The sequence below is a fragment of the Balaenoptera musculus genome, chromosome 4 (genome assembly GCF_009873245.2).
Source record: "Balaenoptera musculus isolate JJ_BM4_2016_0621 chromosome 4, mBalMus1.pri.v3, whole genome shotgun sequence".
NCBI lineage: Eukaryota > Metazoa > Chordata > Mammalia > Artiodactyla > Balaenopteridae > Balaenoptera > Balaenoptera musculus.
The window spans coordinates 96,575,501-96,603,178 of record NC_045788.1 but is presented as its reverse complement, the minus strand read 5'-3'; the positions used below and the strand labels follow the sequence as shown (position 1 = coordinate 96,603,178).

At 36.9% G+C, this 27,678-nt stretch overlaps 1 protein-coding gene across 11 annotated transcripts in view; it reads right to left on the bottom strand.

Moving 5' to 3' along the window:
• Window positions 1-27,678, bottom strand: part of LOC118894889 (ABI family member 3 binding protein) — a 260,700-nt gene that overhangs the window by 86,076 nt on the left and 146,946 nt on the right. For 9 of the 11 annotated variants that reach the window (XM_036851584.1, XM_036851585.1, XM_036851586.1 and 6 more), the window contains 23 exons: window positions 27,298-27,363; window positions 26,068-26,142; window positions 25,434-25,508; window positions 24,337-24,411; window positions 23,141-23,212; window positions 22,288-22,362; window positions 18,000-18,041; window positions 17,117-17,164; window positions 16,083-16,163; window positions 15,588-15,635; window positions 14,443-14,505; window positions 14,253-14,327; window positions 13,507-13,554; window positions 11,943-12,002; window positions 11,010-11,129; window positions 9,643-9,675; window positions 8,765-8,848; window positions 7,727-7,786; window positions 6,841-6,924; window positions 5,586-5,645; window positions 2,919-2,978; window positions 2,016-2,099; window positions 664-723 (listed from right to left, as the gene is read on the bottom strand). In XM_036851584.1, coding sequence (XP_036707479.1) covers window positions 664-723; window positions 2,016-2,099; window positions 2,919-2,978; window positions 5,586-5,645; window positions 6,841-6,924; window positions 7,727-7,786; window positions 8,765-8,848; window positions 9,643-9,675; window positions 11,010-11,129; window positions 11,943-12,002; window positions 13,507-13,554; window positions 14,253-14,327; window positions 14,443-14,505; window positions 15,588-15,635; window positions 16,083-16,163; window positions 17,117-17,164; window positions 18,000-18,041; window positions 22,288-22,362; window positions 23,141-23,212; window positions 24,337-24,411; window positions 25,434-25,508; window positions 26,068-26,142; window positions 27,298-27,363 — 1,548 coding nt within the window. The remainder of the gene's footprint in view (window positions 1-663; window positions 724-2,015; window positions 2,100-2,918; window positions 2,979-5,585; window positions 5,646-6,840; window positions 6,925-7,726; window positions 7,787-8,764; window positions 8,849-9,642; window positions 9,676-11,009; window positions 11,130-11,942; window positions 12,003-13,506; window positions 13,555-14,252; window positions 14,328-14,442; window positions 14,506-15,587; window positions 15,636-16,082; window positions 16,164-17,116; window positions 17,165-17,999; window positions 18,042-22,287; window positions 22,363-23,140; window positions 23,213-24,336; window positions 24,412-25,433; window positions 25,509-26,067; window positions 26,143-27,297; window positions 27,364-27,678) is intronic. The other 2 variants (XM_036851591.1, XM_036851592.1) reach the window with 1 other exon arrangement.

Below are 27,678 nucleotides of genomic sequence, written 5' to 3'. Positions count from 1 at the left end.
TATCTTCTTTTATCATAGAAGATTCTTTGAAGACAAAAATCACTTTTTAATATAAGAAATAAAGATTAGTAATTATAATCAAAGTCTCATAGAGCAGCTTGACTGGGCAACAAAAAGGTTAAGAACTGTTGCTAAATTTTAATGGATAATGAAGAACAGTCATACTCAGTCTGAGGTTTATAATTTAATCTTCCAATCTTGGGTACATGTTCTATATAACTATTAAAATAAAAACATATTATTACCTAAATAGAAACAAAACAACAAAATACTATGCAAATAGAAAAAAGGTAGAAATGTAGATGTGCAATGAATGGATCCTCTTGGCCCTATGAGAGCTGTTGATGACTTTATCTGTCTAGATAAGAGGGAGGTCTGGATGTGTTTGAAAACCAGCATGTGCTTTTACCACAAGCACTGCTGGAATAAAACACAGAATGACACAATTTCAAACAGGTTACGTGGCAAATAAATATCCTAAAGTAGGGTCACACATGATTAGTTCTATTAAAAACAACAGGTAATTTAAGGGTTTTCATAATTTTAAGAAGAATGTAATTGAATGGCCACAAAGAATAAAACTGTTGTCACGTGGAGCAAGATGAAACTCTGGGTCTGACAACAAGCAGGATAAGGCTTGTTGAAAACACAGTTTATCATTACCTAATGTTGTTCTGGGGGCCTCCGGTCTAAGAGTGACAGGTTCAAGGACTGCAGCAGGAACTGACCAAAAAACAATACAGTAAACCAAAGAGATTTAAAAATATATGAAAAGTTAGAACATTCACACCCCAACAAAACTTGCTTATATATCATTCCCTCTACAGAAACAAAGAAAAAAAAAAAACAGAGAAAGAGTAGAGGATTGTTCTTTGAACATTTGGCCAAACGATAGTCATGGTCAGTCTTAGGCTTATCCTTGGAAATATCTTGAGTCAACATGAAATTCTCCTAGGTTTTAACTAATGGATTCTAATTGATACAGAAAACTCTGCACTGGAAAATATTTTTAGGCATTTACCTAATATACACTGAACAAAGAAATTGTCTTTAAAATAATCGGATCAACTTGTACTTCTATGGAGGTTGAAAATGAGCCCTTACTGTGTTTAAGTAAACATGGATACAATAGACAGTTTATAAGTTTGAAACAGATATAAAAATTAATCATTGAAGTGGATGGTGTTGGTCTTGCCAAGAGCTTATCTATGGAAAGAGTCTGAGACCTCTGTCCAAACCATGGCATACAAAAGAGCAGGATAAAGATGGTTACTCAATCTGAAATACTCAGTAGAGCATCTCTCTGGCCTAAGCCCAGAAAAAGTGGAAATCAAAGACTGTTGATGTCTCTCTATCAAATCTAAGCTCTTGAACCAGGTCCTCAAAATCCTCTTTCAATTGACTGGATGGATCCATCCAAATGTAGCATCATCAACAGCCAGGTTTTGACCATGAGAAGTAGGAGAGTCTGTTCTAGGTACCCCCAACCACCACACTTCTGGTTCTTCTGCCTTGGTTCACATTTCCCTCCATGCATTCAATTCCTGTAGTGGGCCTAAAGCCCAAGGTCCAAGGTCCAAGTCCAGTCCACCTTGACCTTTTCCCTTGTATCATGCAAACATATTCTCAACTTTACTGTTTTAGAAATGAAATGTCTCCCACAGCTGGCATATCACCCACAGTTGCCAATATTGGTCCAGGAATTTGCAAGGGACTTACAATTTGTTTATTTACTTGAACGTAATATATTGGCTTTGTTAAAGAAGTAAAACTGGAATTTTATAGTAAAAAATATACTAAATGTATGTCAAGACTCACACATAAAAAGAATATGGTATTCTGGCACCAACTGTATCTCACCCAGTCATGTTCTCCTCAACACCTGGTAGAGGAGACATTACTGATGATGACTCATGACTCCATGCTTAGAGAGAATATGAGCTTGGCACTGCTTTGCGTCCTCAGTGGGACAGGTTACTAGGGCTCACCCTTAAACCAACGAATCACACATTTACCCGGTTTGGTCTGAGGTACTTGAGGGCTTGGTGTGGTTTTAGGTCTGGGACGTGGACGACGAAGTCTTTGTGATGCTTTGGTAGCTAAAGAAAGAAAAGCCTTATGTTATTCTACATCGTATGGCTCTGAGTACTGAGGAGAGGTTTATCCAAAACCTGTTAGAGTTTTTAAAGTTCCATGAATTTGTAGTTTAAAATTTTTACTCCTTTTATGCCAATGCATCTTTTTTTTTTTTTTTTTTTGAGGGTACTTTGGAGGCAAACTCATGTTTATAGTCAAATTACTCATTCAAGGCATGAAAATTAGCACTTGTAATCAGATACTCATAGAACTTCCTCACTGGGGGAAAAATGAGAAGGAGGACCAATTCTGGTGCAAGGGGAGGGGAAGTTAGGGTCACACTAAGACCCTAACTTCAGATTTGGATAATTGCCTATTTGTCAAATTAGTAATAAAACACATCATTACTTAAAACACCAACAAAGAAGCAAACATATCATGCAAATAGTTTTTTTAAAAATCTAGAAACTTAGATGGCAAAGGAGCTTAAGAGTAGCTGTTATTGCTGATCAGCCTAGAGAGGAAATAGATCCCAATTTGTTTTAAACTCAGCTTTAACACAGAACACTGTTCAACGAAGCACAAGGCAATGTGATGATTTCAAATGCCCCACGTGGCAGGTAAATGTTTTGAACTAAGCTCATGCCTGCTCTCCTAAAAACAACAGGAACTTTGTTTTTAAGAGGCTTCAGGGCTCTTCAGGTGAAGACAGTGACCAAATGGCAGTGGAGGATGATAGTGGTCACCTCGTGAAAGAGGAAAAGCCATGTGATGGGGATGGAGACTGAACAGACTGTACAAGGAGCAGCGGAAGATCTAGGCGAGTGGCACAGGGTCATTACCTAATGTGGTCCCAGAGGTCTCAGTTGTAAAAGTAACAGGTTCAAGGTCTGTAACAGGAACTAAAGTAATAAACAAAAGAGGTTTTTAAAAAAATGTGTATGAAGAGCTACAACATTCACATCAAAATGAATCTTGCCAGTGTAACATCGCCTCTAGAATATTTTTTTAAAATTTCTGAATGAAGGGTGTTATGGACTGAATTGCATCTCCTCAAAATTCATTTGTTGAAGTCCTAACTCCCAATGTGACTATGTTGGGAGTTAGGGTCTTTAAAGATGAAGTTAAGGTTAAATGAGGTCATAAGGGTGGGGCCATAAGCCAATAGGACTACTGTCCTTATAAAGGAGGAGAGACACAGGGATGCTCACACATAGAGAGAAGGCCCTGGGAGGACACAGTAAGATGGTAGCCATCTGCAAGCCAAGGAGAGCGACGTCAGGACATATTAAACCTGCTGATACCTTGATCTTAGACGTCCAGGCTCCATAGCTGTGAGAAATAGATTTCTGTTGTTTAAGACACCCAGTCTGTGCTATTTTGTTACAGTAGTTCTAGCAGACTAATAGAAAGGGAAATCAATTGCTGTGCTCAGACTTGGCCAAACTGTAGTTAGGGACTTCTTCATCTCATGAGATAGTCATTACCTTTGGTCTCTGTTTAGCACCACAAAAGGGAAACAGTTCCTGTAGTTAGTGCTTGAGTATCTGAGTCTGCTATGGTAGACTTTAGGATATTGTTAGGCTTTTACTTAAATATGTTTCTAACAACCCTCAAGAAGCACGTGAAAAACTAACCTGTACTTCTGTGGATGCTGAATAAAGAAGATATCTACTATGTTTATCAAATTATGGTTGCAGAAAAAGTTCCTAAATAACCAAGCAGCCATTACACAAATAGCCAAAAAGTGTTCTGATAATCTTGCTGAGAACTCAGCTTTGGAAAGATCTTGTGACTTCTGTCCAAACAAGAAGACTAGGTAAGAGGCAACTTCTTAGTCTGTGGCATCCAGTAAAGCACCTGTCCACTCTCAGTACAGGGAAAACTATCCAAGTATGGGAAGAAGAGATTTCTGATGCTCATTAAGAACAATACTAGTCTTATTCAACTAGTGTCATTCAAATGCATCATCACCAACAAAAATGTTTTGCCTGGCACTTAGAAGAAGCAGGGACTCTGCCCCCTCTGGTTGCCTCTATATATGTCCTATGTTTTCATCTTGTTTACTCTCACCTATCCACTTGTGCAAATTCTGATGTGACGTCAAGGCCCAAACTCCTTCTCTGCTCTACTAAAGCCCACGTTGATTTTTCACTTCTTAAAGACTTGCTATAGATGTATGAGGTGAGAGAATTTGGGGTCCCTCCATCACCAGTTAGGGAAGAACTATAGATCAAAAGCACCCATTTTGGATTATATGTGAGTTAAAAAATAAAATATATATATTTCCATTTAAAAAAAGAGCCACTATAATGAGTCTACACTTAATATTTGTGTACCTTAGAAAAATCTTGAATTTGCAAAAACACCCTGCCCTGTTTTCATCCTCTAGGATTTTCACACAAGAGAAGTGTTTGTGCTCAACTAACCTGCAGACTGAGAAGTATAACATGTCTCTTACTATCCAGAATTGGAGAGAAGGTTATGTCTCTTCCAAACATGAACTCCTTGCCAGTTCTGAAGGGGCAAGGACTCTTCATGGTTCCCTCACTAGGGGGTATATGGGTTTACATTTTCAACCAGTGACAGGCTGCCAGGCTCCTTAAGCCAAGGGCCCTGCTTTTATCTGGTGTAATCTCCGCTGCATCTGAACTTGGAGTGGTTTTAAGTTTGTGTTGTGAATGACATGTCCGTTGGGATGTTTTTTTTGGAAGTAGAACAAAATAAATGTCTGTTACTTTAAAGCTTCTGCAACTTATAGGTTTTTGAAAAAAATCTTTAAATTTTCCAAAGCTTGACAGATTTTCTTCAGTTTCAGGAAATGTTTCTTTCTAGTGTGAAAAGTTTGGCCCTACTATGCTACCGTACCTTCCTTTGTTATTGAAGATACTGTGGGGACAAAGTTGACACATAAAATGAAGTTATTCATTCAGAGAGTCAAGATTGGTATTTTCTAATCACATTCTCCTAGAGTCCCCTGACTGCACTAAAAAGGTTAAGAGTCATTTCTAAACTATGGTAGAGATTAAAGGGGAGTCAGATTCACCTTAAGGATGGGGCTTACTATTTAAACTTATTAGCCTTGATCACATTATCTGTTAGACAATTCACTAAAAACGTATTACCCAAATGTTAACAAAACAACAAAAAAACCAGGCAGATAAAAAAGGCAGGTGCATAAAGGATGTATAGAGAAACTTCCCTGTCACAGCCTGGTTAGCATAGGTCAGGACCAGGCACTCTTATAAATACATGAAATTTACCTTAACAGAGAACTCCGGTTGAGCTAAAAACAAACTGGCTTGAAAAAATTTTTAACTAAGTTACAGGGCAGGAAGATATCCCAAACTAGATCCAGGGATGACTCTCTTTAGAACAAGAAGTAACTTGCTTTATGCACGTTTAACTCACAAGATAAAGAATGTAACTAAATGGCAACGGAGGGGAATGGGCAGAAGTTTGACACTGAGCAGAAAAAGTGCTTGCTGAAGGTCAGAAAGTGGCATTACCGAATGCTGTCCCCGGAGCCTCTTTGATAGGAGTAACTGCTTCAAGGACTGTAGCAGGAACTGGCCAAAAATAATAATAATAATAATAAATGTTAAACATTTATACAGTCTCAGAGGGATATGGTGTGTTTGCACTCGGGTACCAGTTTATCACTCAGGAAGGATTGTCTTTGTACTCAGATAACTGTCCCTGAGAAGTGTCCCTGAAGTTTCTCATTCTGTGACGATCCTAGTCTAGGTAATGTGCCAAAGTAGACCTTACCCATCTTGCTAAAAACTCATCTTTGGAAAGAGAAAACAAGCTTTGCCCAACTGGGGTACTTAAGAGAGCAAGATAAAGGGCAGCCATTCAGCCTGTGGTTCAGCTGTGTCCTTCTGTCTCATGCCCGGGAAAGCCTACCATGTATGGATAGTGATGATTCTTACATAAAACCCAAACTCCTAAGTCCAAGAGTAAAAATTCCTTTTCAGCTGGTCCTTTGAGCCCATTTAGCTACAGCAGCTTCAATAAAATGCTCTGATCAGCACTTAGAAGCTGACAGCCTTCACTGGTCCGAGAAGCCTCTGTCTCCTCTCACTGGCCTCCACACAGGTCCTGTCTTCTGAACTGCTTCACCCCACCCCCTCGTGCCCCAGCCATCCAAATCTATAGTGATTTCAATGCTCAAGCCCTTCCTAACTATTCTGGCCCACCCTGATTGTTTCTTTAAACCAGGGGTTGATAAACTATGGCCCATAGGCCAAACCTTGCCCATGGCTTGTTTTCATACAGCCCATTTCCATTTTTAAGTGGTTGTTAAAAAAAAAAAAAAAAGGGTAAAAAGAAAACTATGCATCAGAGATTACTGAGGCCACAAAGTCCCAAATATTTACTATCTTGCCCTTTATAGAAAATATTTGTTAACTCCTGCCCTAGATCTGTACTATGACTTATACAACTTTAATAGTTACCAGGAAATAATCTCCTATTTGCCCAAATATATGTTTGACCTATAGCTGTTTCAGTCCACTACACACATGCAATATATAAAGGATGAATAGAATTGAATGAGAAGCCAATGAAATAGACATTTAGAGAGAAGATGCTAATTCACAAAGGAGAAGGAATTCGGCTACCCCCTAAGACCTGTCCGACTATGTTCTGGTTGCCTGCTCTGGAGTGAAAGTGGCTGCTGGCCCTGACTTGCCCCTTCACTTTCTCTAGACCTCACAGGGATGGGTTTCAGGATTCCTCAACCGGGATCTACACATTTACCCAGTTCAGTCTGAGGTGTTTCAGGACTCCGTGTGGTTTTAGATTTGGGACGTGGATGACGAGTTCGTTGAGGCACTTTGGGGGCTAAAGGAAGAAAACTTCAGGTTAATAGAGTGTTTTTAGCTCCAGAAGCTGTGGATAGGATTATAGTTGTTATAATTTCTTGAATTGCAGGAAATTTTTCTTTTGAGTTTGAAACATTTGTGCGTATTTGATGATTGCCTCTTTTTATCACTTATATTACCATGAAAAACAAAAATCCCACAGAAACCTGAGTTGATAGATCAAGGAGATTCTCAAAAGGGATTTCGGAATGAAAAAAATTTCCAAAAACCTACTGAATTATTGTGATGGTGGGGAATGGGTAGGGTGACTTTACACTAATGATGGTGCTTGTAACTTCAATTTACTAGCCTTGGACATGTTTTCTATTTCACTCCTTACTGAAAAAAGACTGTATCATTATCTAAAACGGCAAAATAAAAACAAAATCATGCACGTAGTAAAAAATATAGGAATTTAGATCTGCATAAGAATGACGTCACACCATAATGGCTGTGACACTGTACTCAGTTTGGATCAAGGACAGACACTCCCACCCCTAACCCCCATTGATTGTGTCTGAAACTCAGTAACACAGAATGTGATTAAAAGGTTACACAGGGATGAGATGCCACAAATTCAAACGCATTGCCTTACAGATATGTATACTAAGCTAAGTTCATACTTGATTCTTTTAATAACAAATGAGTTGTTTTAATACTCTTCAATGTATTAAGAAGTAATTGAATGACAACAGAGGATGACACAGAGTCTTGTGGTTGTGACAGTGACAAAATGGGTCTGAAATGAGGAGCAGATGCTTATGGACATAATGTGTCATTACCTACTGTTGTCCCTGGAGCCTCGGTCCTAAGAATAACTGGTTCAGGGATTGTGGCAGGAACTGATCAAAAGTAAGAAAAGAAATCAAAGAGATTTTTGTGAGTGCATGAAATGTCAGAAAATTCATCTTAACAGTAAAAATAATGCTTCGAAGGGGAAAAGGGAAGGGCAAGGATGGATTACACAAAAGCTTTAAAACCAAGAGGCAGGAACTATAGGGGTGGGAGGTGAGAGGTAAAGGGGGTGGGGAGTAGAGGTTCACCCTAGGGTCTGCCCACCACACATAGAACAGAGAGCCAAAAAGAAGCTGAGACCATACTCACTAAGAGACTAAGTCCTTAGTGAAGAGAGTGGCATTTAATATAATAAGGTGAGGAACAACCTCTCAGTTTGTGGTATCATATTAAACTAAGCATTTTCAGTTCTAAGAATAGAAAAAGCATGGTCCTGTGTAGAAGTAAGGATCACTGAAGCCCACTGGATCAAACTTAAGCTCTTGAGTAGACATCCCAGTCCCTTTAATTTCATCCTATAGAGGCCCATTCAACAGGAGTGTTATCAACAAGTCATCCTCTGTCTGGTCACCAGCTTCCTTCAGCACATTCCCTGTTTATCAGCCTTTGTTCCCTCAACCCTTCTCTCATCTAAATTCTGCACTGATTTTTTTTCCTAATTATCCTGGATCGTTTTCCTGCTCCAAATATTTACTACATTTCTAGCATATATCATTTGTACTATTTCAGAAATTATTTTACATTTGTATAAACATGCTGCCCTATGATATTTTCTACCTGTTTATGCAGGAACAGCTTTTGTTTACAACTATAGTACAAAATGTTTGGGAAATAAAACATAATTCCTACTTCTGATTTGTCTCACAGTTGCTAATATGGTTATGGGGATATAGAAGGGATTAATAAGAAGAACAGTGTTTACTCTTGAGAGATATATAAGGCATGTACCGATTATGTGCACAGAATTCAGGGTCCCAGCTAGGGTAGAATGCTTGGATTCCTTAAACCAGAAACTGCATATTTACCCAGTTTGGTCTGAGGTACTTCTGGATGGGGCGTGGTTTTAGGTTTGGGACGTGGACGACGGGGTCTCTTTGTTGTTGTTAGAGCTGAAGGAAGAAAAGTTAGGATTAATATAGTGCTGGTGGCTCCATTACCTCTGAATAGGATGATATAACCGGGCTCTAAGCTTTCTAAAACTTGCCAGAGTTCTTTTGAGTGGAGACACCTTTGTTACTTTGGTTTGAAATTTTCTCCTTTAATATATTAACAGGTTTTCTTTTATAATTGAGAATTCTCTAGAGATTAAAAATTATAATTATGTTTAAGAAATGAAGATGAGGGACTATCATTTTCTTGAAAGTGTCCCTAATGAGAAATCACGCTAAACTATGACAGCATGAGAGAAGTTCAAACCATCCTATACTATTCACTTATAATTTAAAACAACTAGTCTTGGGCAAATTTTCCACTTGGTAATTTACTAAAATAACTACACAAAATTAGGTGCAACATCAATAAAGTAAAAAAAAAGTTATGTAGAACTTGAAATATAGAAAGTAAGATGCTTAAAGAAACTTCATGGTATCATAATTGACACTATATTGGTGGTCTAAATAAAGAATATATGGAGAATCACATTTAGCCCCCAGCTCTAACAAACAGTACTATTTAAACAGAGACTCAGATTGACATGATGCAATTACAAGCTGGGAGATGCAGCAAATAGATGTCTTGAATTAAAGTTTATACACATTAATGTTAGAAAGAAAGCCTTTTATATTTTACGATGAACACAGCAATAGGATGACAACAAATTATGACATCATTGTCTCTACAAAACATAGATAAGTCTGACAACAAGTAAAGAAAGTACTTGCTGAAGGATGTACAGGATCATTACCTAAAGATGTCCCAGTAGTAACAGGTTCAAGGTCTGTAGCAAGAAATGATCAAAAGCAATTTAAAAAAAGAATTGTTAAACACATAAGAAAAGTCACCAAACTCTCTTGAAAATGAACTTCACTAGAGTAGCGTGGTTCTACTGCCAGAAAGCAAAATTTCAAAGTTCTAAGGTGAGGGTACAAAGATATATGATATTATGAAAGGGTTATACCCTTATTATCTCCACATGGTTACCTACAAGTATTGCTTTTTATATCATCTGATAATATAATGGAAAACTGCTTAGAAAAATCTTTAGGCATCTGTCTAAAAACATTATGGTTAACAACTGTAAGAAAAGAATGTGAAAGTATAATTTATAACACAATATATTGGAAAACAAACAATTACATCTATGTCATGATAGATGCAATTGTTGATATATTTAAGCAGATATTGGTAATGAATAACCAAAATAGACAATGTTCTTTTTTGTTAAGAGTCCACTTTGGAAAAAGACCAAGACCTCTGTCCAAACAAAGCCATATAAAAGAGCAAGATACAAAGGGTCATTCAGTCTACAAAACTTGCCAGTTCATCTCTCTGTTATCAGGACAGAAAAGGGCTGACCGGAGAGTATGCTGCAGCCAAGTGGCTCAAATCCAATCATTGAAGTCAGGCACTCAAGGTCCTCTTCACAGACCCATCTAAAAGTAGCACTGCTGACCACAATTTCTGAGCACCAGCCAAGTAAACATTGCCCTTCTCCTTTCTCACAATCAAGTTCTAAGTCCTATCCTTCTGCTGTCATCCACACATATGGCACCTTCCAGCTTCTGTTTATGTTATTCCTGCTCATCCCGCCAACAAATCTACAAACTATACACATTTCAAGGCCCACATGACACTTATCAGCCCATGGATCTTTCACTTCTCTAAGAAATAACTATGTGTCTAACAGTTGGTAAAACTCAATAAATATGTTGCTTTTGCCCATTTTCCTTTCTATCCATATATGAACAGTTTCACACAAGAGCAGCTTCCTCCCTCAACGAAGCCAAGTCCCTTGTTATTTCTAAACTATTCCTCACAAATGCTAATGTGGCAGTTAATCAAATATGAGACTAACTGAACTAAATAGGCTAGATACCTTTTTGCTGAGCCACAATCAAAGAGAAAATGTAATCGAATGGTGAGAGAAGCAAATAAAATACAAGGTACCAAGAAGATACTAAGCAGTGTGAGGAAGTCACACGTATTGACTAGAGCACTTGTAACCTGGGTGTCCATCCTGAAGGATCACAGGGTTACTAGGCAGCGAGTTACACTCCCACCATAGTATCACATCCAACAAGGTTCCACAGGTACCAGGAACCACATATTTACCTAGCTTGGCCTGAGATGTCTCTGGGCTTGGCGTGGTTTTATGTTTGGGACGTGGACGTGGCCGTGGCCGTGGCCGTGGACGTGGACGACGTGTTCTTGCTCTTTGTGATGTTTTTGGAGCTGAAGAAAGGAAACTGGTTAATGTTGTCTTATGACTCCAGAAAAAAAGGATGATACATGGCTCTAGGTTTTCTAAAATTTGGCTAGATTTTCTGGAGTCTTGAGAAATTCATCTCTGGGGTTTGGAATTTTCTTTGTCATCCATATGCCAAAAAAAAAAAAAAAGTTGTGGGGGGTTGTCTGCTGACAGTTCTTTTGAGAAATAACATATAGCATTATTTTAATTATCTGAAAACTTTACTGTTATTGCTGGTATCAGAGTTTCAAAGAGAACCCTGATCCAAGGGATGTCAGAAGCACAGCTTGTCTACATCACATGAGAGAGGGACACAGGCTCACCTGCTTTGGGGAGATTATATTTAGAAATGACTTGGGTTAGGCATACATCCCATTAAACATTATTAGACTAAACACATCTCATTTCTTAAAATCATTGGTAGACCATAAAAATGCCTGGAATATCTTAAAACAACTTTCTTTTGATGGCCACAGAATTATACCTGATGTTTATAGGGCAGAGACTCCTAACTGCGTTTGGAATTCAGCAGAACCACTGGCTCTGTAAAGCTTTAAGAAAGCTGGACAATGTGGGTGATAGATACTCTGCCCTAGCTTCATAGATGCTTATATTCTAACCAAGTGACTTATTTTAAACATCTTCAATACATTCAAAATGAAAGAATATAGTTGAGTGACAAAAAGGGATGATGAAAACATCTTACAGAAGAGAAAACCTTTTGACCAACATAGTAATGGAATTGACTGGACAATGAAGAGAAAATGCTCTTGCCTGAAGACATAAAAGGTCATTACCTAATGTGGTCCAAGGAGCCTCAGTTCTCAGAGTTACAGGTTCAATGTCTGTGGCAGGAACTGACCAAAAGCAATACAATAAACAATGGAGATTTAAGAAACATAGGAAAAGAAACAAAATTATCTTGAAAATGAATCCTTTTAATCCTATAATGTTTAAAAAGCATTTATGAACTCTGGACAAAGAGTATTTGTTCTGTAATAACTGGCTGTACTCGGGTACCCATTTATCTCACAAAATAGCCATACCCCTTGCACTTTGCATCCCTGTGAGGCCAATGAAAAGTAGGTTTTTTGGTGTTTAATTATATGATTGCAGCTGTATTGGAAATTTGGCTCCAAAAAAATCTCTTAACTGTCTGATAATGTATTTTAAATTACTCTGAAAAATTATTATGAAAACTTCTGTTAGTATTTGAAAGGTTTTCACCACCATTATTAATATATTTTTTTGAGAAATGGTGGTAGTGGTGAGAATTTTTAAAAATGTTCTTAATCAGTCTGATTATTGGAGATTTGTGACAGTTATGCAAAAGATAAGCTTGTGCCCTTTCTCCACAATAAAGGTGATACTCTTTGTTACAATTTGTCCTTATTTATTCATTTATTTCAAATGGATACTTGGGAGATAACTATTCAAGTGAGGAACAGAGATGATTAAGAAAAAAGTCTGAAAAGTAATAATTCAACTTTTGTCTGAATAAACAGGATTCCTCTAATTCTCTAATATTCTGCAATGATTGAATTACGCATTGGTATAAAATTAAGACTTATGACTCCTTGGTTTTAAATTAGTGTCTCTATTTTTCATTAAGTCCATAAGATTAAATGTAACATTAAAATATCTTATCACCAAAAACTCTGTAAGCGTTTATATGGAGATTGCCTTTTGCTGACTGTCCAAGATAACACAGCACAGAGTTGGTTTAAGCCACATCTGAGAACATCTTCTGAACTAAAGGAAAACATGGCATCCAGAAGAGATGGAAAGTGAGAACCACAGGACAAAACAATATTCAAAGCTGATTGCCTTCAAACAAAAAAGGAAAATCCCTATTTTGTTTGGAATTCAACACCACAAGACGAGTTTATCAACAGAAAGGTCCAGTTGCATTCGAACAGTATGGAATCAAGGAAGAAAGGACTTTTGGGAGAAAGAGACAATTTGTATTTTCTCAAGCCCCAACCAGCTTTTTCACTGTTCCTCTCCCACATCATAAATTATACATACATAAAAGCAGAGATTTCAAAAATGTCCTGGTTTGAATGATGGATGGAGAGAGCACCTGTGACTCTTGCCAACATCAAGTGCTGCAAGCAATCTGACTATCTCTGAAGATGATCAAAGAACAAAAAACATTCAGGGATTGTAAACTGAGCGGCAGCTGTAAGAATGCCTAATTATAGTAAAAAGGTCCCTGTTGAAAATAGTAAACAATTTTTGGGAATGAATGAAAAAGAGGATGAATGACAATTGTTTACACAAGAGACTACAGACAGTGACAGAGATGAGAGGGGCAAGTTCAGAGAAACATTGACCAAGAGGGAAGACATCCATCGTTACCTATGGTTGTGGAGGGCGCTTCGGTCTCAAATGTAACAGGCTCAAAGACTGCACCATAAAAAATAAACAGATATAAGAAACAAAAGTAAGGAAAGCTAAACTTTTAGGTGCTCATTGATGCTTAATTCACAGGACACAGAACTTGGTTTATTCTAAGTTGATATAAATTGCCTTCTTGAGAGACTTATTTTTTATGAGAGACGCTCTCAGTAAATTAGAATTTTATACTAATCGGCATCTTAGGAGAAAATGTCACTTGGAAAACAGTTGAATTTTCAGAACTATTATATAATATCTTCTTATTTAGTAGAAAATCACTTAGTTAACAGGTACCATTTGAAAAGCCAATAAGGTATTTTAGAGAAAGCCAATCTCCATGTGCCTATAAAGGAAGAACACAGGGTCAGCCTCCCTAGTGGTAGCTGTTAAAATCACTTTCAAAAATGTTCTAGATACAGAAAAACCAGGCTTCTATTCATTACAAATCCGAATTGAGAAGACACAACCTAAAAATGCTTTAAGAGTGGAATCTGTCAGACAATCAGATATAAAGTTTATTAATTTCCCAAACATTAATTTGTTCATTTAACACATGAAACACAAGTGTGGCTACTTTGAGAAGATAACGAACAAAAAAAACATGGTATTGGAGTTTCTATGCTTTTATGATATAACAAACTGTAAGCATCTTCAGCAACATCCCCAAAGAAAAAGCTTCTTAAGCCGAAGCACTGGAAATTGTTTACCGGATTTAGGTGGTGGCGTATCCGGTTTTGCTGTGGTTTTGGGTTTAGGAAGTAATTGCTTTGGTGATTTTGAATCTGAAGAAAAAAGGTGCTATAATTAGTGTCATGGCAGAGCTGTGAATGTCAAGATTAGCGCTACTTACACACCATTTTCCTAGTTATAGATTAAGATATTGAAAGTAGAGATTACCAGGCTGGATTTGAGGTGCATCTGGTCTACGTGTAGTTTTAGGTCTTTTGGATGGTTTCGACACTACAGAAAAAAGTATTAAGGTCACAGCTGTAACTGTCAATAATTAAGGACACATATGCTCAAGCAAAGATACTATATAAATTCAGTGAATATACAACAAAATTAATTCCTGGGGTGGGAAGGGTGGGAAATGTGTCCATTCCTACTGATTTTTCTGAAAGAAAAAAATCTTCAGGAAATGTTCAAAATGTGTCTCTCAACAAAAGTAAGGAGAACTATAAGAAGACTTTTTTCTGTATAAGTAATTTTTAAAATGACAAGTATAATATTTCTGTTTCTTACTGGATAGGTTTTTTTTTTCTTTTCCCCAGTATAAAAACAGTAAGGTAGAAATTTGAAACTTGCTTAGTAGGAAATCAGGAAAATAACCCATAGATACTTGAAATTGTACAGCATGTTACATGGCTATTTATTTCTGGAATTTTCTAAAGTAAACCAGTGACAGATTTATTGTGAATGTTGAGAAATTATAATGAAATAATTATAATCAAAACAGCATTAGGACTGAAAACAATAAAACCAGCTTGAAACTTTTAATATTCTCAAGTTACAAAGACCATACTATTTTTATCCTGGACCCTAGACAAAGAACAGTGTGTGTGACTTTGGTTATCAAAACATACTCAAAAAAATTCCTTAGAGAAACAGAAAAGCTGAAGTAGCCATTATTTCATGCAGCTGTTTAAAAGGGAGAAAGTCTTACAAGTTGAATGAGTAAAGCAATGAAATGGTAATCATGACACTGGAATAAAACATTGCCATTTGCCAAGTCCAGGATGAGCACGGAAGTCCCTGAGAAAGAGTAGATGGTTTTCTCTACACAAGGACATGTGATGGAAGGACAGAGGGTCTGTGGAAAACCAGGAAGTTGTGTTCAAAACCACAGACTTTCCCTGAATTAGCACACAGAATTCTTCTAGAAGTCTCCTATCTTTAGGCTCTTCAGACCCAGATAGGAAAGGTGAGGGAAAGCATGGAACAAAACTGTGACACTGTGTATAGAATTGCAGTCATGCCTGGGCAGAGAGCAGGAAAAGCAAAAGTGACAACCTGGGAAAGCAATTGGAGGAGAGCAGAATTACCAACTGTGGGCACCAAGGGCTCCGGTTGTACCGTAGCAGGTTCCAGAGCTATAGAGTCAAAAAACCAAAAATACTAATTATGTCAAGAAGCAGCATCTTGAGCAAGGAAACATTACTCTTCCATCTTTACTTAAACCGTGTACTTTTTTTGAATGTGATTTTCCTTTTTATTTTTCCCATTTGCCCCTCTTCTCCCTATTGCTTTCCCACATCTCATCTGCCATGAATACGCATCTTGTATAAAATTTTTACGGTGCCCTACTTTAATGATCCACTTAGTGGCCCAGCTTACTGCTGTGTATACTTAATAACTACAAATAAAAATATAAACGTATTCATAAAATGTGCATTTAGAAAGTATAGATCCTTAAATATAAAAATCAACTACACTGGTTCCTAAAGCCCAGCTATTTAGGTGGTAGGTAGCTACTATATCAGAAACTACCATATTCCACTTTCTATGTTAATTGGAACCCTGAACATCATCACATTTACCAGGTTTGGACTTGGGCACATCTGGACTAGGTGTGGTTTTAGGGCGGGGACGACGACCTGGTCGTTTGGTCTTTGGTGGAGCTGAAGAAAGAAAATCAGCTAGTTAATACACGAACGGTGGCCCTACCAACTGACCATCAATACTGCGTGTATCTTAGAAGCACATTTAAGCCCTTTGATTTATTGCAGATATGTATCCTTCTGTTTGCAACTTTCTATCATTATTTACCCAGTTAAAAGAGGTCTTGAATAATGGATTTTTATTTTTTGCCAAATATTTATAAATAACTGTTCAAAAGATCTCTCTATTCTATTTTGAGTTGGAAAACTCAGAACTTTGTACAGCTTGGAGAAGACAGTCTCATTAAATTTTTGAAGGTATATGTTCAACAGGAACATGAGAAAAGCTACTTTTAGAAGCCACTAGGGATAAAAACTAAAATTTATTTGGCCTAAGATTCAAAAGGAAATGTTTTTCGCTTAGCATTTAAAAATCTGCAAATCAACATGGGGTGGGGTGGGGGAAAGGGAGGGTGGGATGAATTGGGAGATTAGGTCTGACATAAATACACTACTATGTGTAAAGTAGATAGCTAGTGGGAAGCTGCTATACAGCACAGGGAGCTCAGCTCGGTGCTCTGTGATGACCTAGATGGGTGGGAAGGGGGGTGGGGTGGGGGGGAGGTCCAAGGGGGAGGGGATATATGTATACTGATACATATATAGCTGTTTCACTTCGGCGTACAGCAGAAACCAACACAACATTGTAAAGCAATTATACTCCAATAAAAAAAAATCTGTAAATCAGTAACATGTGCAAAAAGGCTTTGAATTCTCAAATTATTTCAGGGAAGGCAACTTTTAAAGAATGAGATATAATTTTTAGACTATAGGATTTAAAATTTTTCTCCAAAGGAATAGAGAACACACACACACAAATGGACATTAATGAACAAATCCATTAATGTGAGTCTGTTAATAAAGATGCCAGCAGGCAGGAAAAGGAAAAAAAGGTAGGTCACTCACTGCATTACCTAATGTTGTTGTTGAAGGTTTAGTTCCCAGTGTTCCAGGTTCTAAGACTGCATGAAAAATGATCAAGGAATCAAAATCAACGGAAAAATGATGAACTGTATTAAAATATGAAAAATGCTTAATTTTTAAATACTAAGTTGAGCAAACATAAATGGTGAAACTTTTATCCATATAAGAAATTCCTTTTTTCTGTAAATAGATTCCTGTGTTTTTAGACAAAATGAACAAAAACGCAGCTGGTCAGTTAAGTTTGGAAAGAGAAACGGAAAAAAAAAAAGGCATGACTCTCATTTGGAAGATGTAAATGCAATAAAGTAACCAACAGCTCATGTTATGAAGGAAAATGTGAATAACTGGCTAAGACGGCACTAGCAGAACAGTTTTTGCTCTCTTGAAGAAAAAGAAGCTACATAGACTGGGGTGAGTTTTTATATTTCTCTCATTTAATGAATTTCCTAGTGACACATCAGGATATTTAGATCTGGAAAGACCATAATGCTTTTCAAGAAAATCTGCAAATGTCAGAGTTTTGAAAGTAAGAAAAACACCTCTAAAAGTGAAAGCATAAATATGTCCTGGGGAAGCCATGGTCCTCTATGGGAAATAACCAGGTTAAAACAAGCTCAGGACATGGTCCTCAAATATAAGGAGGGACAACAAGGAACGTGACAAATCAAAATCAGTATGGCTTTCATGGCTGTCTCAGAGCTTCCACTTAAGCACAGGCAGGGAGTTTATCTTCTGGTGAAAATGGCTGAAAGAAAGATCTGAAGGACAACAAAGAAATAATTTTTTGAAAAGCCAAAGCTAAGCACAAAGTTGAACACAGAGGGTGTGAAAGAAAGAGAATTCTTTTTCACTCACTAAAGGAAACTTCATTACCTATTGGCGGCTGTGATGGTGGTGGAGTCTCAGGTTCCAGGGCTGCAATAAAAGCAAGTATTATCAAAGGGGATGCTGATTAGCACCATTTAAGCTAGAAATTAAAGGTCCTTTACCATAACAAGTGTCCTCTCATTGGTGAACCATCAGGTTCTATTGGCTTATGAAATAAAGCTCAATCACCCTGCAGCCTCTCCACAAACCACAACAGAAGAAAGAATAGAGAACTCTAATTTTTGTTGTTGATTTTTAGCTATTTTCCCCACTACTGCTCCTCGTGCCTGAGGAGATATTACATTAAAGGAAGTCAGTGTAGCCTCTCAGAGGTTGTTCACCTGCCATTTTATTTTCATGCAGGACAGTCGGTTTCACCCAAGAAAATGGGAAGAGGCAACAGACCCATCAGACCTGTGACCGTGCCTGAGCTCTGTTAGTTTGGGATGATTTTCAGCCTGACTGGATCTGATATTCTTTCACAAAAAAATAGGAATGGAACTTACAGTCTAAAAAGGGCCTCAAGTGTTCATACGGTGTTCCCTGTATTTACTAGTATCTATTGCTGGTGAACAAATTGATTTACACATGAAATTTATTCCATTTAAATTGGCAAATCAATAGAAGTCAGAAAGTAGTCTCAGATTTCATCAAATGCTGAATAAATTGAACAATATTATATAAATATTCTGACAGATAAATTCTCCAATGCCATTCAGATTGGCAGTAAGTAAATTATACCTCATGCTGAATATAGTTTGGTTACAAAGTCTATTTGGGTTTTTTAAAAGAAGATCATCCAATAGAGGTTTCTTATTCTGTAGAACAAAAAGAATTCTTTTCTTTCAAGAAGAAAATAAAAAAGGAAATCAACTGTTGAAATACAAAACAAAGTGAAGATTCTTTGACTTTTTTTTTCTTACAGAAAGAAACCAATTAATATGGCACCTACTGACCAGCTTAACAGAACTTAAATCATTTTGCACTTATATATTCCTTATATTACATTTACCAGGAGTTATCTCTGACATTTCTGGACTAGGGGGTATGGAAAGTTTGGGGGAAGCATGTAGTGACTCTTTAGCAACTAAAAAAGAAAATATAATAATAAAAAATTCGGATAGAGAATTTTCATTTATTCTGAAAGCAAGGCATAATAGCACAAGGTGTTACTGAAACGTAGCATCATTCATTAGAATGTCTGTGGCCAAAAAAAGAATTCTGATTTCTAAAGAACTTGTCAGAAATAGATTATAACAGATGAATGGCAGAGCTGCAATGATGTACCAGATAGAAGTACACTAGGCAAAGTAAAAAAAAAATGTGTGTGTGGGAGGGGGAGGGGGAGGGGGCGTGGCTAAATGTCAGTCTACAGGAGAAAGGGAAATAGTAAATATCAGTAATTAAATATAATAAATAACAAAAAAGCATTCACATCTGAAAATAGCAAAAAACAAAAATTCCCTTGAAACTTTGAGGTTGTAATTCAGGTTTTAATTTCTACAAAGTTGCCTTCTAAAAGTGTGAAAAAGTAAGATTTGGTACTTGTAGCATCTTTTAGCTTTCACAAAGATCAAAGAATGCTGTCTTTGAATTTTATAAAGAAAAATCAGCATTTTTCAGTTCCTGAGACTGAGGCCGAATAGGTACGGAGCCCCATCAATTAAGCTTCCAATTCACCTGAATATAAAAATATTAAAGTCAGTGTTTATTAAAGGTAAATACATCTTCTGATAAGACTTCCTCTATTTCATAGCCTTAAGGTATTACCGATAAAGGTACAAAAATGTTCCATAAAAAAAGCTGAGTGGCATGCAAATAACTACACCACTCACCTCAGCAGAAAACAAAGAAAACTAAAACTCTCTCATGGATTTGTGACTAGCAATGACTACAATTTACTATTCTGTCCACCGTGTCAGAGAAATGCGTACAACAAACAGCTGTAATGGGAGGTCTCTCCCTTTTTTTCAGATCCTTAAAAGCTTGAAGAGCCGAATGTCATTACAATCTTAATAATTAACTATGAAGGAAACAATTCTCATTGGATGAGGCAGACAAGTTGGGACATGGTAGATGGCTGGGATTTTCAAGAAAGCGCTGGATTCTGCTTATAAAACAAACCAAAACCAATGTGGGTTTTTACTCGTTAGCTTAACCTCAAAGGAAAACCAAAGGAAAAGCAGCCTGTATGGAAAGTGAAACAGAAAAACAGGAGAGTGTGAAGAGAGGGCTGAGAAAGGCAATGAATGACTCAAATAAAAAAGCTTTTGGTGGTTTATTTGCTCTCTTGAACCTTGGCAAGAAAAGAAGTATTTAGCAGAGCTATAGTGGTGGTTGCCATAAAATAAATACATTTTAAAAAGCTAAAACCCAAGCAATGGTTTATAGAGAACCAGTCATTACTCCGTGTTGCCTCAGACCACGCAAAGTCAACTTGAGTTAGCTTAAGTTTAGGCACAGATTCTGAAGTGGTGATACTTGCTGTTAGGGGAAAAGTGTGGCTATTCTTAGGTGATTAGAAGGTAGAAATCAAAGGAATATAAACCCATTAGCTTCCAAATAATTTCCCACATTTTAAAGGGAAATGCCAAATTAAGAAATCTCTTTGCTCAAATACCTTAGAGTGATAAGAATACACTCTCCCACCCTGATTTGTATTAATGAATTTCCTCTCAGAAACCTTTTATTCGCCCAGAAACCACTAAAAGTAATAATATAGCTTATCATGAATAAATGGTAATCAACATTTGGAGACATTTTTTGATGTTTTCAAATTTTATCTTGTAACAACAGAAATAATTAGATTGGAAAAGCATTTACTTAAAGTTGGTGACCCCAAATGGCAGGGGGTGGTGGTGGGATGAATTGGGAGATTGGGATTGACATATATACACTAATATGTATAAAATGGATAACTAATAAGAACCTGCTGTATAAAATATAAAATAAAATTCAAAAAAATAAAAAATAAATAAAGTTGGTGACCCAAACATAGAGTAATATTTCTCGATCTGCTTGGTAATAGGTCCCTATTCAAAATACAGCTTAAATGTAATAGTTTCTACCTTATTCTAAAGTCCTCTGGGCATAATTTTAAAATAAATGTACATGAAATCCTTCTCTCAGCTGACTGTCAGAGTTCTATGATTTAAACTGCTAGGGCTCTTGAGTTTTATTAGCTATGCTTCTTTCTCCTAATAACCTCTCTGAGTTAGCATACTTCATTCCATTTCTCTGACTTGGAGACCTCACCCCTGGTCACAGCATCAACTATACTCCCTTTGCCTAATCCATAATTTCCTTCCCTCTGACACCTACAACACCTGGAAATCTCACTGCCTCTTTAAAAGGAGTCATGAGAATTCTCTTTCTGAGCAGTTACACTTTTCTTTCTTACCCATGTCTTTGCAAAAAACAAATCATGCCCACTTAAGCAGAAAACCTCTTGCTTTAATAATCCTACCTTGTAAATACACATTAACGAAAAATCCATATTACAGTGAGAAATATATTCTTCCCAGAGCTAAGGGGTTAAAGTTTTGATGAAAATAATGAGTTGTGATGAAGTTCCCCATATACAATCTCATAAATCAACATTTCAGACTGTTGTATACATTCTGGATAGATGGAAAACAAAATTTGATCATTTAACATGTCCTGCAATCCTTGTGCAGGGAATTGTCTGTTTTTAATTACATACACAGAATAACCCCTCCCTGCAAAAAAGAAGAAGAAAAAAAAAAGCCTTCTTTTCTTCAGCAAAACACCATTAATGTCTCCTGAGAAGTAAAAAGAAGTCAGTGTTCGGAAATCAGACCCAATTTAGAAAGAAACCATAGAACATTAGGAAAATACAACCATTGCTAGTCATGCAGCCTGAGAACCGAGAAGGCCCCAAACAAGGCAGAGTTCTTAGGGGATGGAAAGACTTCTTCACTTCTCAGCTGAAAGGTTACTGTTTAGTGTGATCCGAATTCCAATCAACTTTGGCACTGGAAACTATTTCACAGTCCTAGACAAGGGAGTCCTCAATCCTTCCCACCACTCTATTTCTGTGCTTTCTCTGTGATCGTCATGAACATAATGGAACACCACACAGCTCAGAGAGATGCTATGATAATATCAGAGGAGTTGGCTATAAATGACATCATTTCATCGCACTTTCACTCTTTTCATGGAAAGTTGTATCAAATACCAAGATGCAAATCAGAAGTTCTTGCTCCAAAGAGTGGCATAAAACAATTTTTCAACCCTACTTTTGGAATATCAAAATAAAGCTCAGGGTAATTACCAGGTTTGGTGTGTGTCACTTCTGGACTGAGAGGGATTTTAGGTTTCAAAGAAATAAATTGTGTTTTACTGGGAGCTGGAAAAATAAAGAAACAAAATAATCAACAAATCAATAATTAGGCATTTCAGTGTCTAAAACCGCAAAAGGAAAACCTATACCTCAAGTGCTATAAACCCATCATCTTGGATGATTTTGGATTCCATTAAAATAATATTTCACAGAGCACCATTTAATGAAAATACAGTAATAAATTTTCATCTTTTTGAGAAAGCATTTCAAGAGAAATAACATTGCCACTAGTCACAACTACCCAAAGACAGTGATTTTAACCCATGATTAGAAAACCAAAATCAGTGTAATGATTTTGCACCTTATTTCACATTTCTCAGCCACATCTAAATCTTTAAGCACCAGAAAAGAGAAATGTTTTAAAATTAATATTTACTGATAGGTATAATGTCATGATCTACGGCATAAAGAAATTTTACTAACGCCATAACAGAAAGCTGTTTTTCCAAATGAAGTTGAACTGGAGGGCCTTACTCAAAAAAATGGAGAACTGTGTATAAGACGCAGCTTTAAAAACAATGGTTGCATAGAAGATGAGAAATCATCAGTGGTTTAACGGCTCTCCAAGGTACAGGACGATGTCTAAATGCTGAGTTCACATCAACCACCACATGGCCAGCTACCCAAAACCATGAAAGTTTTGGAGTTGATGTGCACTATGAGATAATTTAGTACTGCTGAAATGATCCAATTAGAACAGTGATTGAGACATTACATAAAAGCTGGCATACTGGACTTTCCGTGGTGAAATGAAGTAACATATTTACTAAGGACATATTGTTACCCAGTGTTGTCCGTGTAGGTTCAGGGCTTTTAGAAATTTTAGATGTAATTGTTCCAAGACTTGTGGTTCTTTCTGGTGGTGGAAAGGAAAAAAAAAAAAAATTAAAATATTCTAGAGACAATAAAAAAAACCCAATCCTCCAAAGAGGAACTGAATGACCCTTTTAAAATTCTGTCATATTTAGTCAGTGTTTACAAAGTATGCAGTGAGTAAAAGTTTGGGGAAAGAATTTTAAAATTCAGTCATAATAGTATAGCTATAAAAAAATTGTAATAAGCAATGGAATAATCAAAGCCTGGTTTGTTGAGCATGATTCTGAGTGTACTCTTTGACAATGAAGAATATCACATCCAGGTTGATAAACTACCTTTACCTCAAACTCTGTGCCATAATATATGTTGTTCCCCTCTCCTTTTCCTCTAAACCCTACACATATTCTGAGGCTTACATCCTCAACTCTTACTTTCTTTTTCTGAGCTTCCACACAGTATTATAGTTTCACAAGCAGGTTGTATAATCTTACGTTGCTCTCATTGTTCATGATATAATCTTAAAAAAAAAAAACAATACAAGCAATTGGAAAGCCAGAGTCATGTCCTCTGCGTCTCAGCCATCGCCCTAGTGCAAAACTGAAAACATAGAGTAGGCAACGAAAACAGGAACTGTCTGCCTAATAACACTTAAACTTAGATGCATGCCAGGAAAATAAATTACAGTATATATCACTGTGACAGTAGGACTTGCTGCTATGTTTATACCAAAATTTGCATGCAAGAACATCATTCACTAAAATTGATCTAACAAGAAACAGCAGCATATTACTTAGAAATGTGGAGGTAAATACAAAAGAAACATGGTAAAGAATTGGAGAATGGGTCTCAGGGGTAGAATAGGATAGGGCAGCGGACTCCTCTTGTTCAATCTAAGCCTTGTAGTACTTAAAAAAAAAAAATCTTTACGTATTACTTTGCTTAAAGAAGAGTATTTCCCAGAAAAAAAGAACATCATTCACATAATTTTCAATAAGATCTTATTGAAAATGTTTGATACTTGTTATTTTGCATTAATTATTCATCTTCAGTCAATTCCAAATTTTACAGAGAATGTTTAATCTACAGAATATTTTTTTAATAAGTAGATGGACATTATCTATTTGGAATTAAATATCCTGAAAGGTTAAAGAGACAGTTATTTACCAGGTTTAGTTCTTGGTGTTTTGGGCCTGAAGTGTCGTTTAGGTGTAGAAGGGACAGATGTAGTTTGCAGGGGAGCTGAAAGAAGATTTAATGTAGCTTTGATAAATGGTATTTCCCAGGGGTCAATCAGGTTGTAACTGTAAACTTGTAAACTTCCTGAGGGCAAGAACTGCTTTTTATTTCTTTGTATCCCTAGAATGCCCAGCACTGTGTTTTATACACAGTAGGCACTCAATAAGTAAGTGTTGATTGAGCCAAAAGGAATTAAATGTCTATATGAGAATTGAAGGTACATTGTTCACTTAACTGTACTGGAAAGGGAGGACCCTTGTGGGATTTAAGAACACAAGGTACAGTTAAGAACTCAAAAGGTGATTTACTGAACAGCACGGGAGAAGCACAAATATTTGAGATTTAGAGAATGGAAGGTTCAGAACTTCTTTAATTCTATATCTCACTACTAACCTCACCAGGAGTTAATGAACTTCATTATTCCAATAATTTTCTGTTATAGAATATATGTTGTTTTACTCTTTTATTCATCTTTCTTTATCATATCCAGGATTGCAGAGCCTACTTGGTGCTCTTTTTCCTTAGGCTACTTTGAGAAAAATAGTCTGATCAAGTGGTATCTAAATATGCTAACTGAAGGGAACGTATTTTAAAATAATTATTATCTATAATTTTGCTGCTATTTTCCAGTGGCAAATTTGAAAGAAGTATAGGGAATAACAAGAAGAAAGGGAATAATACTTCCCTTTCTTAATAATACTAAAAGAAGAAAGGGAATAATACTTCAAAACAATGTATGCAAAGATTGAATTTTTATGTCATACACCTGAAACTAATATAATGTTATATATTAATTTTACCTCAATTCAAAAAATACAGAGACACCAAGATCATGAAAATTCTTCGAGGATTATCACAAGGCTAAGTAGGACAGATAACCCAGTTCTTTGAAGAATTTCATGGTAGAGAATGAAGGGAAATGTTTACTACTGAAAATATTCTGAAAAGGCCAACACACGACCGATTCTTTTTGTCACTTTATCCATTCTTTCAAAGCACACAACTATACAGATGTCGTTAGTTACCAGGTGTTGTAGGTTGCATTTCAGGGCTGGTAAAGATTTCCAGGTTTTGAGGAACGAACGGTGTTTCACTCGGAGCTGAAAACACAAACACCCCATCCCACCAAGTAATTCCGGTTAAAATGAGGTATTTTAAGAGTTTCAGCATGCTTTTAGATGGTGTTACAAAGCACATGCTACCAGGACATGATTAAGGATGAAAAATGCATGAATGTTGTCTTGAAAGCTGGTGGATGAAATGATAATTTAAAGTGGAGAAAAGGTCAGAATGAAATTGTTCAGTAGCTGACTCCAGGCAGACTCAATGCATGGAAGAGAGGTGATACAGGCCACAAACACACGAGATGGGAGGATATGGATGATGAAGGTGTCCATGCAGTTTTCAAAGCTTTTCATTCCTTTAAGGATGGAAAAAATATCATCTATTACAGTTTAAAAAAAAAGAGAGAGAGAGAGAGCCCAAAATGGAACATAAGATGCCTGCATTACAGGAAAAAAAATATATATTATATCCAGAAATAGGAAAGAAATAAATGATTAGATGTGATGGAATGAAATGGTCATTTGGAAGAAAGGCATTTACATGGATTTTCTTTCGATGGAAAACAAGGCACAATTTTTCTGTTTAAAACATTACCCAGTGTTGCCCTTGGCTGTTCAAGAGTTCTAGAAGTTTTAGATGGGACAGAATCCAGAAATGGATCGCTTGTTGCTGTTGGAATAAATGTCAACATTTTTAAAAGCAGTAGAAGGCCCCAGGAATAAAATACAAATTCCAGAGTAATAAATTATGCCTCAAATGGGGAAAAATATCAACAGCACTTGAGAGATTGCTGACCAACATTTTAAAACTAGTGATTCATTAGGAGTTGAAGATGAGCTCATTTTTAAAAACATGCAAACTTCAAATGTTAAACCATGATAAAACAATGTTTCATATATTGAACTGTTTTCAAGTGGTTTTTCTGGTTCCTTCCCTCTGTTTCTTAAACTGCTAGCTGAATCTACTCTTAGCATTCTATTTCATTTCTTAAAATTTTCTGCTGCTGTTTAAAATTATTTGCCTTTATTTATCATGGCGCCAATAGAGCTAAGATAAGGCTACACACACACACACAAATACCAGACATACGTCTTTGTGTGGCAGAGACCAGTATTATTTACTTTGAATCTCCTGAAGTACCTAGTTTAGTAAGTGCTCAATAAATACTTGCTAGAAGGAACTATTGGACTGAATTAAACTCACTGTAGACAGATCAGTAAGTGAATGCCAAAGATTAGACCCAACTGAACTTCTATAGACAAATGAGTGACATGATTGCTCTAGAGACGGATTTCTCACCTTGGCACTATTGCCCTTTAGGGCTGGATGACTCTGGTGTGGGAGCTGTCCTGTGCATTGCAGGGGTTTAACAGCATCCCTGGCCTCTACCCACTAGATGTCAGTAATACCTTCCCCAGATATCAAAAGTATATCTAGCCATGGCCGAATGTTTTCTCAGGGGGAAGGGAGCAAAATCACCCCCACTGGAGAACCACTACACCAGGGAAAACTAAGGATCTAAAAGCTTTTTAGAATGACTCTGAACAACAGAGAGATAGGCCATTATTTTACTGTGCCTCAGTGGCAACCTAATCCATCTGCACCTCCCACATGTGGCAGAGTTTATTTACTGATGGATGTGAAGAAATAATCATTCAATGGGAGAGGTTGGGTAGAATTCACCTCCCTGACACAGATTGCCATGGCTCTCCTGTGGAGCTCTAGAGAGCGCACTTTTTCATTCTGCAAAAATGAAAGGGAGAACTAGGTGCAGTACTGTCAGAATACCTGGCATCCACAAAAAGAACTGAGAGGCTGGTGTACCTGTGTGGGGCTCTGATATTTCAGGCTCATCTGATGTTGTAGGGCTTGAGAAAACATCGTAAGTGGCTTTTAAAACAAAAGGTAAAACAAAAAAGAAGATGTTAATTTTAGTTTTAAAAGATTTCATGACATATTTTAATGCTGGCTGAAAGAGGACATTTTCACGTAGATGTTAGTGAGCTTTGGCTGTGGGCTACTGGTCAGGTCAGCAACGTGTAAGCAATCATTAAAAGACTTGCCTCTAGTCCTTCTTGCCTTGAACTAAAGGCCTTTATGCAGTGAGCCCTGACACTGGCCCCTAGGGTGATGTGAGCATAGTGCTATTTACAAGGAAGTAGTGCCAGCTGTAAATCAAATAGCTTCAAACATAAATGAAATCAG